General features: G+C 51.9%; 1 protein-coding gene across 1 annotated transcript; it reads left to right on the top strand.

Annotated features, from left to right (window-relative positions):
• Positions 1-2,087: 2,087 nt before the first annotated feature.
• Positions 2,088-13,016, top strand: C4H13orf46 (chromosome 4 C13orf46 homolog). Its single transcript, XM_021658626.2, has 8 exons — positions 2,088-2,280; positions 4,375-4,426; positions 5,484-5,640; positions 5,726-5,773; positions 6,754-6,804; positions 8,367-8,434; positions 10,225-10,303; positions 12,855-13,016. Exons 1-8 carry the CDS (start codon positions 2,088-2,090, stop codon positions 12,918-12,920), a joined length of 714 nt encoding a protein of 237 aa, XP_021514301.1. The 3' UTR covers positions 12,921-13,016.
• The last annotated feature ends 1,258 nt before the right edge of the window (positions 13,017-14,274 follow it).

Raw genomic sequence — 14,274 nt, 5'->3', positions numbered from 1 at the left:
TCTATGCTATAAACCCAAAGGACCTAGAGAAAGACCAATTTTCTTAAAAATTAGAGCCTGCCACCAGAACAAGTTGTAGCTGTATGATCAATCTGGCCAAAGGAAAAATTAAAAGATAATTTAAGGGTACTGGAGAGATGAATCAGCAGTTAAGAGCACAGGCTGCTCTTCTAGAGGTCCTGAGTTCAATTCCCAGCCACCACATGGTGGCTCATAACCATCTATATTGGGATCTGATGCCCTCTTCTGGCGTGCATGTGTACATGCAGATAGAGTACTCATACATAAAAAGAAATAAAATTTAAAAAGAAGATAATTTAAGTACTCCAAAGACAAAACAGTTCATAGTGTTCAAATTGCTGTAAATACATGGGAAACACAAAGTCAATCTAATGAATTGTTTGTTTAGAGTACCCGTCTTCCTCATCTGTACCTTCACTCTGTTGAGTGAGATAATGTTCTGGATTATTTTAGTGTTAGGGATATTACTATTAGATGTCACATTATGTCAAATACAAAAGATTAAAAAAAAACATCCGATCCAAATCATGATTGCTAGTAGATTTTAGTGATAGGACCCAAGAGTTTCTTGCATCTAAGAGTTTCTTTCTTAATAGTTTTACTAGTTTTTCCCCTCTCACACAGCCTGCTCTCCTGACTACTACTCAGCTAATTACCTATATCAAATCCTAGGGAGTCTTCCCTGTAGACATGGGACATTTGTGATGCATAGTAAATAGTGGCCCTATAGGCACAAAATGTGCTTGGCCATAGAGGGGACTGGGAGTGAGAGCTTCTGCGTGGACTGGTACCTTGTAGTGACCCTTCTCAATTCTAGTTCCTAAGAACCTCAATGACTCTGGGTGCGCTGCAATGTCACAGGTCCAGAGCACAATGATCGTCTATCTTGGGCTCTCTTTGGCCACCTTAATATCCATTCCTTCCCAGCATCTGTGACTAGCAGGTGCAACCTTTTGGAATGTATTGACAGAACTCCAGTGTCCCCCAACCAAAAGGCTAAGAATGCCATCGCATAGCAGCTAAGGCCCGGAGCTGGTTTTGTACCCCATCTATTTAATATTCCCACCAGTGTGTTTGAAAAGTGCCTTTGTTTCTGACTTTTGTTGTCCTACTAATATAAAACCTCGGGGGGTGAAGATAGCTCAGTTCCCAGCACTCAACTCGGATGGCTCGCAACTGCCTGAAACTCCAACTCCCGGGGACCCAACAGTGTCTTCTGGACCATGCCAGCACCTGCACTCAGAAAGGAAACTTTGACCAACTGTTCTCATGTTGGAGCATGGAGTGGAGGGTCATTTGAATGTGCTCTGAGAAGTGGCCACTTGTATTTAGCTCCAAAATAAACCTTTATCTCCTTTGAGGGGAGAGTTGTGTGTTCTTTTGACACTAGGGGGAGCCCCAGTCCAGCGTGCTTGCTGTCACAGCCGAGATGACGCCAGCCCCGAAAAAGATGACATCTCTAGACCATGAGAGAGGTTGCAGGGGAGACAGCCCCTCCTTGATCTAACCCTCTAACCTTCAGCTAGGAGACATTTTTCCCACTGAAGCCATCGAGGCTGCGTTCTGTACTGGCAGGCTTTTATGTCAGTGTAATTTAAATTACTAAAATGTCTTCCACCAAGGCCTGCTCTGGGTGCTGAGTTCTGACCCATTGGCCTGGGTATAAATCAGATCACGCTGCTCCAGGACCCTTGTCCTGGCTTTTCTTCCTGTTGTGCTCATCTCTGAAGAAAAAAGAAGATTCTCAAATGAGAGACAGTGCAGGCACCAGGAGCACACAGCTGTGAGGCATTGCCTTCTGGAAGGCCCTGGCTGGTGAAGCATCCAGAAGTACAGAAAAGCCGCAGCCCCAAAACCACTCAAAAAGCCTCGAGCCTGCAGGGACCTCTGGGGTGGCCCTCGACAACCACTCAGCTCTAACTTGTGATGTCACAGCAGCGCCATAGCAACGGAGAGTTGCCTCGTGCACTGGACCACTTTGTTGGAGGAGAGACGGGGAGAGGCTGGCAGAGATGTCCCCGGTCTGAGGCTGTGCTGGTGGCTCCCCTTGTCCCCTCTGGCTCAGGATGGAAAAGGATCCAATCACGCACAGGAGGCACCGGCCCGGGCCTGGAGCCCTCCCCTCAGGACTAAGCCCTGGGTACCTCAAGGTGGCCTGTGACGGGGCTGAACTGCAGAGAAGCAGGAGCATGGGCGGCCTTCACCAGAAGGGGGACCCAGCAGTTTGCATCAGGAAGTCACTGTTACACAAGGAGCTAGGTAGGCGGTGGCTCCCTCCTGGAGGGCTGGGAGGGCCGGCAGACCTGGCCCAGACTCCAGGAAGAAGTGTTGGCACATCATGCAGGACCCACTTCCGTTAGAAGGTAGTTGGTTTCCAAGCAGTTGAAACCCTGCCTTTCTCTTTACTACTTTGCTAAGTGCGCTTAGTGGGGAGAGTCAGGGCTAGGAGACCTCCTAATCGTTAGCATCTTCGAAGGCGCACGTGTACCTGTGTGCTCAGGTGGAGCTGCTAGAGGGTGTCTATTTTATTTTACTGTATATGTCTGTGGGTGTTTTGCCTGCATGTCTGCCGGGTGTACGCGCAGTGCAGTGCAGACCAAAAGAGGGCATTGGGTCCCCTGGAATTGGAGCTAGAGTTAGGAGCCCCCATGTGAGTGCTGGGAATCTAACTCAACCTCTGGAAGAGAAGCTGGTGCTTTTAACGCCATTTCTCCAGCCCTTCCTGTCCATTTTTAAATAATCCTGGCTCTCTTCTCATTGTTTTGACTTTTTTTTTTTTTTTCTGAGACAGGGTTTCTCTGTGTAGCCTTAGCTGTCCCGGACTCGCTTAGTAGACCAGGCTGGCCTCAAACTCACAGAGCTCCACCTGCCTCTGCCTCCCTGAGTGCTGGGATTACAAGTGTGTGCCCCTAAGCCCAGCTGATCCTTTAGACTCATCTTCGATGGGCTGGGACTGAAGTCTGACTTTTCCTTCCCTGGGGGATGGGAGAACTCCTGAGGTGCAAAGTTGTGTAACAGGGCCCCATCCTCACCCCCAAGCTAAAGGGCCTCAGCCTCCTGCTTCTCCCTTTGGGGCAGGCAGCTGCCATCCACAGGTGTCCACAAGCCTGAGTCCAGCACCGCAGGCAACAGAGGTCAAGAACAAGGCCTCCTGAGGGAGGGGACACCTGGCACAGGCCAACACCAGCTGTGCTGAGCACAGGAAGGGACAGGCTCCCTTATGGGAAGGAGGCAGGTTGAAAAGCACCCAACGTCCCTGTGAAGGACAGCGGAGGGGGGGGAGGGAATGGATGGAGAGAGAACGAATGGTGGGGAAGTCTCCTGAACTGGCCTCAACTGGCCTGCAAGCTAACCCCAAGGAAAGGGATAGCCGGTTCTGTGAGGAAACCCTCCAGAACAGGGCAGCCCCTGACCCAGTCTCTGGGCTTGGTTTTTTTTTTATCAGAACCCTTCTTTAACACTTTGGAATTTCTGTCTGAGTCTCAGAGCCACGGTGAGGATCAGATAATAGCAGCCAGCCGTCCATGCTGAGGTCTGGCACAGATGGCAATACTGGGGGAGAGTCCAGAATGAGGCCTAAATAAAGCATTTCGGCATGAATCTTCCCTTTAGATACTGTGCTGGGCAGCCTCATCCCCGGAAGTTGAGAGGAAGGAGTTACATGTAGAAGGAGCATGCCATGCTAGGGGACAGCTCACAGACCAACCAGCACGTCCCAGGATCACCTGGCATTGTTCCCTACAGTGACTGTCCTGAAGCTAGGCAATTCATGTCAACTTGTTAGGGTCCCCTCGGCCTTGAACACATTCAAGGTACCTCCTGTTCCACGGGATAGAGGATAAAAGAGGTCAGTCCAGTGATGGCCCTCAGAGCTAGGAGGCATCCATCAGTAGCCAGGATGGTCCTGAACAAGCCTTCCCATCTCCAGCAAGTAGCCATCTTGTGGGGTCCCTTGACTCCTACTCTGCCACTCCAGTAATCCACGCTGGGATAAGGAAGATTTGAGGGCCTGTGGGTGTGTTCCAGGAGTCCTACAGTGCCCTGCCTGGCTCACAGGTGGAGAGTAATAAAGCAAGAGGGTGGGCTTGCATGAGGTAGGCTCGAAGCTCAAGCCCAGGCACTTTTGATAGAATGGAAGTGTGCTTGAAGCATGGCCAAAGAAGCCAAGGTAGATGAGAAAAGGAAGTCTTCCTAGCCATCACTGTTCACCCTCAGGCTGGCCTTGAACCCGCCCTGAGAGGAGAGCCAGGCAGGACAGTGAGCCTGAGAGGCAGCCGACTGTGGGAAGGCCCTGGGTGCGGAAGCGCCTTACCTTGGACTGCTCACGTACTAACCACTGTCCTTGCTCCTCAGAGTGTGAGGACCAAGGGAAAGACCTAAGAAGTAACACTGATGAGGCTCTCTGGTGAGTGAAACATGAGGGCTGAGGTAGTGGGAGGCAGCGTGGAGGCCTCCTTCAGGGTCAGGCCTTGGGAGGAGGCCAGAGGAAACGGAACCCTTTTAGTGGAGGGATGTTTGGAAGGGTTGTGGACTCTCTTTAGCCAAGGGGCTCATCTTAATGACAGGAGCCACCAGAGCATGTCTCCGAACTGCAGACAGCCCAGCTCACTTCCTAGGTAGCCCTTCTGGCTGGGGCTTGTCTGACCTCCAGCTGGATGGGTGGAAGTGCCTCAACCAACGTCTCCATGTGCCTCTCCCAGAAAGGGAGCTCCACCCTGTCTCATACCAGCTGGGCCCACTGCGTTCTCCTTGCTGAGCTGGGAGGGTACCAGCCTCACTATTGGTCAGATAGAACAGGATGTCAGGCCACAAAACACAGAGCCAGTTCTCTGCACTTCCTATCATTATGCCTTCTGTGGGGTTTAAATGTCATTGAACCCAAGGGTTTTTCCTCAGACCCCAGTCTGTTCACTGCGGACCAGGCACAGACCAGGCTGGTTGCTTACAAACGATCTCCCATGAGCCAACACCAGTGGAACCTGCTAGACCTGAAAGTACTGAGGTGGAAGGCTGTTGGCAACTAAGAAGCCCCTGAAGGTGTCGTTGGTTGATAGAACCAGCTACCAAAAGGTCACATAGGCCCGTAGCAGCTGTCCAGTCCCAGATAAAGGACGGAGTGGAGCCTGGAAGGCCTTTGGATGGTGCCCCCACAAAACATTTCAAAAGCCAGGAGCTATCTGAGTCTTGCCTCTAGCAATGGTGAGGAAGCCCATATGTTCCCTGTTCCTGCTGCACTCCCCTAGCCACATGGGGTAGGGGACCACTAAAGAAGACATGAGTGGCAAACACAGATGAGCCCGCTGATCCCCACAGCCCCAGGGTCTCTGCTCGGAAGGAATGGTGTCTCCAGACAAGTTGAGTTCTTAGGGAAATAGGGAGGAGGAGCCAGAGCGACAGCAAGTGACTCCTGTCAGGACACTTATTACAAACTGCTTTTTTTTTACTATCCCACTTATCTCTAGTCAGGCGAGCCTAGAGGAAGACAGAAAGAAAAAGAACCAGGATGAGCCGGAGAAACTGGACCACAAGACTGGGAAATCGGACACAGCCAAGAGTGACTCAGAGTCCAGCGCCACAGGGGAACAGGATGACGCTTGCAAAGTGACCTCAGTGGCCGAGGTCAGGCCTTGGGCAGCTCTGCGCACACGGTCCGCCTGTGTGGCGGCCCCTGTACTCACCTGTTGCTATCTTCTTGGACTTGTAGGAGCAGGAGTCAGAGTCCACGAAGCTGAATCCCCTGCTAGAAAAACAGGCAAGCGCTTCTTCAGCCACAGGAGTTAAGATGTGCCAGCCTGTCTGTGTGTGTCTACACAACTCCCAGTGGGCAGTGCACACACTGTAGGCATGTAATCCATAAAGCCACCTGAGCAGGTACTGTGCTGCCCAACCAGGCCAGGAAGGGGGTCAGGGAACCAGCCCAGGGCTCTGCTGCCCGATCCTGCTGCATCCTGCCCTAGCTGTGAACACTAAGTCACTAAAACTGTGGGTCTTGAGAAGATTCCACCTTCCAGTCGAGCTTGGCCCTTGGTAATAACCCCAGAGCCCCTCACCCAGGTGTGCTGACTGAGGGCACACCTGACCTTGGCCACTGAGTTGTGCCTTCTGTGCAAGCATCATACTGAATTAGGAATTTCACAGTGACCTTCGTGAAGGAAGGTAGCCTTGTCCTCTTTCCCAGGCCATGTGACAGGGAACGGTGACAGTGGGCCACATTTTTCACTGGGACTTTACAGCAGATGCCCCTTGGTAAGATCCTGGAAGAGCCCAGGTGCCAAACAGAGGCCGCAGTAGCATGCTCTGAACTGTTGGAACATCTCATCTTGTAGGAGACCCTATCAGTGAAGCTTAGCTCTAGGCAAATACAGGAAGGTGATCCATGTGCTGCCAGTAGATCATGGCTGGGGAGGGGTTCCCAGGTCTCACAGCACCCTGTCACCTGCCTAGCACTCAAGGTGCTAGGAGGAAAAAGTCCTTGGAACCCCAATACTTGTTTCCAATGAGTAGGAATGGGTCAGAAGGCCACACTCCTCCCTCTCCTGCCCAGAGCAAACCTCTGGACATGGTGCTGTCTGGGCTACCATGGGGCTCTGCCACGCTTCACAGGAACCCTTTATCATCACCAGAATCTGGTGGAACCCCTCAGACCTAAATGTCCATGAGACTGAAGCTTGCAGCTCCTTCCAAGTCTGTGTTCGTCCAAGCTCACTCACAAATTACTGCTTCCATCCATAGAAACCATCTGTGTTTGTGGAGATCGACCTGGGGGACCATACTGAGGAAGAAGTAAAGGTAAACCTCCAGACAAGAAGTCCAAACCACCACTGGGAAAGCACCTGAACTGTGGGGTGGGCCATAACAGGCACACGGTGATGGTGAGGCAGAGACCTGAGGCCAGAAGGTCCAGAGATTCTCCATGATGCTGTTGCTGATACTGACTTTGGGAGTAGAGTGGAAACATGTATGTCCTCATTCTGTGTGCATGTGTGTGGTCTGTGTGTGTGTGTGTATCTGTCTTGTCTGTCTGTCTGTCTTTGTCTCTCTGTGTGTGTCTTTCTGTCTCTGCCTCTGTCTGTCTCTGCCTGTCTGTCTCTCTGTCTCTATATGTCTCTCCACTCTGTCTGTCTCTGTATCTCTGTCTCTATCTCTTTGTCTCTGCCTCTGTCTCTATCTGTTTTTGCCTCTCTCTTTTTCTGTTTGTCTCTCTGTCTCTATGTGTTTGTCTCCTCTGTCTCTCGCTGTGTGTCTTTGTCTCTCTCTCTCTGTCTCTCTTTCCTTCAACGCCCATCCTGGGCCCTCTGGTACCCAGAGCTTCTGAAGGAATGATGCTGTGAGAGGAGATGGCACACTTGGAGGCTGAGAGAATGGGAGATGGTATGGCTTTGTCAGTAACTACTCAAAATACTCATGAACCTCTTGTACTTGAGTTGTTCCATCATGGAATGGACACCATAGGACCCACACTTCAGGGTTGTTTCCTGAAGCTCTCAAAACAGTGACCTTGGAATTATCACCAATATCACCACCATTACCACAAAACCACTATCTTTACCATGCCCCTCATCACCACCATCACCAGCACTGGTGATGGCCATCATTACCATCAACATTATTACATCTGTAACAATTGCTGCTATTATGACATCTATCACCATCATATTTTCATCCTCAATACCACCACTGTTGTCATCACCATCATTCACCACCACTGTTGTCATCCTCACCACCACTGTTGTCATCACCATCACTGTCATACCACCATCACCACCACCATCATCACCAACACCACTGCCATCAACAGCACCATGTAATTCATCAGCACCACATAATCACCATCTTTGTCATCATCACCATCAACATCCTTATCACATCACCATCGTAGTTATTTGGGGCTCTTCCTTCCATTCTGTGCTGTAATTAGCAGGTGTCTTTTTGAATGTTTCCTGATGGTCTCTGTTGACAAGTTTATGGGGTGTCTGAGTGTTGGTTACTCTCCAGATTACACCTGTCATGCCTGTAGCTTCTGAATCACACAATGTGTTAAAAAGAAAACAAAACAAACAAACAAAAAACCCACTGATCATTAAATTTCTATGAGGCTACTTAGCGGACCCTGAGTTCTAAGGACTCCAGAAGGGTCAACCTGTAGCAGAGCTAGACCAAGGGTCCAGGGCTCCCCAGCTAGTCCTGGGGTCCTTGGAGGCTCACACAGGGAGCCAGGGTCTCTCGATGGGCACCCCACTCAACAGAGCACTGTCTGGAAGACATTCAGGGTCAAAGCAGACTGGCCCCCTTGGTCCCTGTCTGTCCCTTGGGTAGGTCTCCTAGGTTGCTGTTCCATCCCCCAGGTAATCACCTGTGCTGTGAGAGAAGAGAAGAGCACCCCGAAGGACACAGGGGACTTGTCAGAAGACGAGTGAGTACTGCTTGGGGGGGACTACTGGGATGGGGGTGTTTATCCAGAGTGACATCCCCACACAGACTCCTAGGGTGGCAGCACTGCCCCTCCTGCCTTCCCTCCATTCCCTGAGCCAGGCATAAGGCGAGTGACTATGGGGGACCAGAAGGACTGCGGGACAAGGAACCACATGGTAAACTTTCCCAGAGCTTGGGAACGAATTTACCAGGTGCTGCTTCTCACTCCACCACCAAACCGTGGCTCTTCAGCCCTCCAGTCAGCACAATGACCAGGAAACAGAAAGGACGGTGGGGGCATTGGGGTCTCCAGCTGGGAGCCTAGCTATGGCGAGCTGGGTTAGGAAGCTCCTGCACACATGGACGCCATAAGGGAGAGGACAGCTTCTCATGCTGGGTTTACACCTACAACGTTTTGCATGCTGGTACCGAGACTCGTAACCCTGGGTGGACCAGCAAAGCTTCGAGACTTCCTGAGGTCCAGAGGCACAAAGAAGGGTATTGGGATCCAGGGAGACACCTGCCTCTGGCCCATACAGAGAAATGCAAAGATCAAAATAGCAGTTACTCAAATTCCCACCTCTCAGAAATTAATGTCTCTCTTAGTATTTTGGCTTACATACTTAGATTTTCAGAATAATGGTTCTCTTGGATTTGTAAAACCGACATGCAGTCTTCCAGGAACTGATGTGTGGAAGAGCGCAGAGAAGGGACGGTTTTTGAACCACCCTGATCCTACCTTACACACTGGATCTTACCCCCTTAACCAATTAACCTTAATCTTAACCAACACACCCTGATGGGCCTCACAATCCTGGATGTCACCCTCAGGCACAGGCCGGGCTTGTGCAGGGTGGCAGGCGCCTTCTGGACCATAAGCCACCCATGCTCGCTGGTCTTTGGTCACACAGTTGCAGTGTTAACACCCTGCTTAGCTCTCAACTTGGTGGGCAGTTGACGAATCCTTTACAGCCATTACAACCTTTGCTCCAAGCTCATATGTCAAAGGGGAAGGAAATTAGTGATGTTTTGTTTACTCTCACTGGGGGGTGCCCCTGACTGACCTCCGTGACCAGGCCAGGACAGGTGACCAACTCAAGTTTTACCAAGATTGTCATACTCCCTAGTCCAGACATTTCCAAGTGATTCTTTCTCTCACAGTTCTTGGGTGGCTATGGCCACAGGCACGGACTAGGCTGGGTGGCTTTATTCTTATCTTAGACTGGACAGTTAAATCTGTAGTCTGGGTCTGCGTTCCAACCCATAATGCCACAGTAGCCCTGAGAACTGTCGGCTACTTGGTAGGGACTAGGGACATGTAATCTGATTGGGGCAGATGCTGGGACACTCTTCTGGACCTCTTGCCTGACCACCTGCCTGACTCAGGACCTCTCAGTGGGATGAGCCAGCCACGTACCTTCCGCCCCATCACAGCGCAGTGGAGAGCTTTGATCACTAGCCGGGTGATCGCCTTCACGGCATAGTGGGATCCACTGCCTCCTGTGAGGAGCAAATGGAGGTTGCCTTTCTCCCTGCCCAAGCTCTGGTGCCTGGAGGTTCATTCGGTCTCTTGTGTTTAAGGAGTCCCTCTAGCCAGAGAATAAGAGACCAAGGTACACAATAGACAAAAACAAGCAGCTAGCTACGGAACCTGGTTTGACTGTGGGGAAATGCCTTGCATCCCTGGGTCTCTGCATAGTGGGAGGTGTGGAGTTTGAGAGAAAGAGCAGGAGGCTGGCACATTACAGGGCACGGAGGGCACTGTTACGTCCTCATGTTCTTGGCCTCCAGGACAAGGACCAGCTGGGTGTGCTGCATCCCGTACGCCACAAGGAAGAAGGCAAAGGAAACTGCCAACGCTTTGGAGAAGGTACCCAGGGCCTGCAGGCCGGGGAAGGGTGGGACTCTGAACAACTAGCAGCACAGGGGTGGTGGGCTCGGTCTAGAGCCCTTCTGGCCAATTCCCTGGGGTTCCCATTTCCATCTTGTAAGATTACCCACAGCTGGGAGAAAGCAAGGCCAGAGGTGCTGTGATGGAGAGACCCCTAGTCCACTATAGCCTGAGGATGCTCCAGAGGGCGGTGCGGGAGCTGGGGGGGGGGGAGGGGCGTGAGCACACGCAGGTGTGCACACAGGCTACCAGAGGCATGGGAAATGATGTCTGTACATCATGTCCTTCCTCCATGGGATGTGGACAGAGGCAGGAGAGTGGCGTTGTCCTCCACAGGCAACCATCAGCAATGGTGGGTGATGCTGCCATGCCCCAGCCCGTACCCTCAGCTCCTGGAAACATCTAGAAGCAGCTGTAGGCCCAAAATACCTGGTGGAGCATGGTGATCTGGGGAAGGCATGGGGTGCCAAGGTCCCTGACTGGTCAGGTCAAGGATATCCAGCAGCCTGGGTCACCCTTTGTGCTTGTCGCTGGGCACAGGGCCTGGTCACTTCATACCCACATCATGGGAACTCCTACCTTTAGGTCTGGCTGAGGCCATGCGCTCCCAGCCCAGGGGAGAGCTGGTCCTTCACCAGGGGTAGGAACTCAATATTCTCACTTTATCTAGCTTTGTTGTCACCAGAGCTACAGTGGCTCCAGAGATGTTGTTTGATGTTTGGGGTTGGCCCCTGTAACAAACCCCAAGCCCAGGGAAGTTGGGAAGGGCCAGCAAGTGCCAGTCAGGCCAGCTGTCTTCCCAGCGGGGTGCCAGAGCCACCTGCTTTCTTGGCGATCACCACCATCATGGTCCCAAGGGACAGATGCCAGGGTGCCAGGGCCTCTGGAAAATTTAGACATTTTGTCTGGAAGATAGGGGCCGCCTGAGCAACTTGGGGAGTACTCTCAGAGCTGATGCACAGGATCCAGACTGGGAACCAGGACAGCCAGGTGGGAGCAGGAGGCAGAGTGGGCCCTTTTCACCAGTGGCAACTCAAGTGCTCTATCTCACGCTAAGGGTGGGCCCAGCTTTCCGAAGTCCACCCAGAGAACATGCTTGATATTCACACAGGAATGTCCGTATGTACACAGAGCACTCACGTACATGCTCATATACATGTGAGCTCCTCCTCATCCACATCCCCCCCCCACACGCCCACACTTGTCGGTCGTATGTATAAAACCGCAGTGCACTCATATTCGCACTTGTATGTGGGTTCCTACACTCCCTTAGAGGGAGCAAATGTATATGGTCACTTATAGGTGCGTTCCATGTACATGTTTATATACACACAGACACTCGAAGCAGGTGAGGAGGTCACCTGGCGGTCAGAGGCCACAGGCCACACAAGACTCATGTACAGGTCTCTGCTGTTTCCCTTGGGGACACATGGAGTACAGATGAGAACTGAGGTCATTTTGGTGGAGAAGGACAGATTTCTGAAGCTGCAGTCTCCCAGGATTAGAGGTTGAAGAATTTACTTTTCAGGGGATGGGGCACTGTCTGGTTTTGGAACAGTCCCCTTCTCCAGCTGCCAACTAGAAAGGTAACGCAGAGACACTTCAGCACAACCAGCTGGCTGGTCCCTTTGTCAGGGTGGAAGAAGAGGCCTTAGCCTTGGCTTCTGGCCTTTCATTGTTGTTTTCAAGACAGGGTTTTTCTGTGTAGCCGTGGCTGTCCTGGACTCGATTTGTAGACCAGGCTGGCCTTGAACTCTCAGAGACCTGAGTGCCTCTGCCTTCTAGCTTCTGGATGCTTGCCATGGAACAGGCATCAGCATGAGTCTGTGCACCTGTCCACTGTGTCTGCATGACAGTTCTGTGTTGGCCAAGGCCAGGCACCTGGACAGGAGAAACCTTAGCTTAAATCTCAGCGATGTGGCTCCTTCTATGTATCTTTGTCAAGGGTCACAGCATCTGCCAGGTCCAGGAATGGGTATCATGTTCAAGAAATACTTGGGGCCTTGGTTCTAAGGGCTGGGTCTCACTCTCCTGCCCATGTGCCAGCTTCTGTGTGCACTCTGAACCGCTTGGCTTCTTAGCATCATTTGGCCCCATCAGAGAAAGAGGTCCTGGCTGGAGCTGCTCAGAGCACCCGAGGAGAAGGGCATGATCACCTATATACTAATGGTTCAGGAGCAGAGCAGGAGCTGTTACTCTTGGGCAGCAGCCGGCAGTAGCCAGTTTTACTAGAAGGATGAAACAGACCTGGATCTTGAGAGACAAAAGGTGCCCATGGGTAGTGAAGTCTTTGGACCCATTCATTGGTAGGGCCAGAGGCTGTTGAAGGATACCTACCTTTATGACCTCCTGGCTCCTCAGATCCAAGTGATGCTGGAATTCAGAGAGGACCAACAACCTAGTTTCTAGGGTCCCATGTCCCACTGCCTGGTAGTTGCCAGGAGCCCCGGTGACTCAGGCCACAAGGATGCCATCCTCTGTGGGCCTGATCTTCCCAGCCAGGCCACTGACACAGGCTTGGCTTTAGCAGAAGCACCAGTCGTCTCAGGACAGGACCCCTCTGACTCAGCCGCTAGTACAGCAATCTGGGGACTAAGGGAAGACTGCCTGGAACGGCTTCGTGATCCTCCCCATGGGCAGGACCAGAGTGACAGCAGCCAACGGATACCCAAGGCAAGAGACCCTCCTCCAATCCAAGGCCAATCACAGGTAAGGTAGAACATGGTTTCACTCATCACCTTCCCGCAGATGGTCACTGAGGGCGGGCATGTGGACCTCTGCTCAGGTCTGGGCCAGATGATGTTACAAGTTGGGGTCACATTGGCCCTGAGTTTTTCACTCTAAAGTTTTCAGCCTGCATTGTCACTGATAAGTGTTTTTAGGTGCCACTCAGCACCAGAGACAGGGTAGCACGTGGACTGAGTTGGTGTCTCCATGGGCCCTGCCTACAGTGGGACAGACTAAGAGCTCTTGATGCCTTTTTATTTTATCCACAAAGAGTTTCATAAAAATCAGTCATTGGGTAAATATTAGTCAAAGGCATGAGGGCAGGGAACTCGTGGAGTTGAGTGGAAGGTACAGGGGATGGGGTGCAGGCATTGGGGGAAGGGTGCCCTGTTAGCTGGGCTTCTGAGAGCTGCTCTGCACCAGCCTCTCCCATCACCTAGGCTAGTCTTCCTCCAATTCTCCCTCTATCCTCCACCCACATGGCTGCTGCCCTCTAGGCTTATTTGTGCAAACACCAGGACCAGGCAGTAGCCACTTTCGCCTGTCTGATGGTGCCCCCTGGTGGCACAGATTCTCCAGCCCGCTCTGCTTTCAGCCCTAGGAACCAGCTCTTCAGGACCAACAGGCATACCACCTCATCTCTATCACAGAACTTAAATTCCAGCTAATTGTTCACTAAAGGAAACAACACAATATGAACGCATCGCGGGAGTTACAATGTCATACGTAGACAACCTCCAGGCCGCAGCTGGAGAGGAGAGGGGACAAGGTCACCTCTGAACTGGCCCTCCCTGTACCCACATCCTTGCACCCTCAGGCCCTGGGCCACTGTCCTCCTTAGCACCTCTACCCGGAAACCTGGTTCTCTAAGAATGCTTGGGAATGTTAGATCCTCATTAACTTTCCCATGTGACCTCAGCCACCTTCCCATGTGACCCCATCAATGACCTTCCCATGTGACCCCACACACACAACCGAAAACAAAACAATTCCTCAAACATGTGCACCTCAGGCTGTAAGTACGTGGACTCATCAAGGACACGGTAGACATGCTGAGTCCACTGAAGACGGGGTGGCAGAAGCTTGATCCGATAATGGGCTTCTGGAGTTGCCATGGTCACTAAGAGGCATGAAAACAGGGTGGGAGGGTCTGATGCCTCCCCCACCCAGAGCAAGATCCTATCGGACTCATAAATGACGGGAGCCCACTATTACGTGCAGAA

This window comes from Meriones unguiculatus, chromosome 4 (assembly GCF_030254825.1).
Source record: "Meriones unguiculatus strain TT.TT164.6M chromosome 4, Bangor_MerUng_6.1, whole genome shotgun sequence".
Classification (NCBI taxonomy): Eukaryota; Metazoa; Chordata; class Mammalia; order Rodentia; family Muridae; genus Meriones; species Meriones unguiculatus.
The sequence above is the reverse complement of the archived record's forward strand: the minus strand, read 5'-3'. Positions and strand labels throughout refer to the sequence as shown.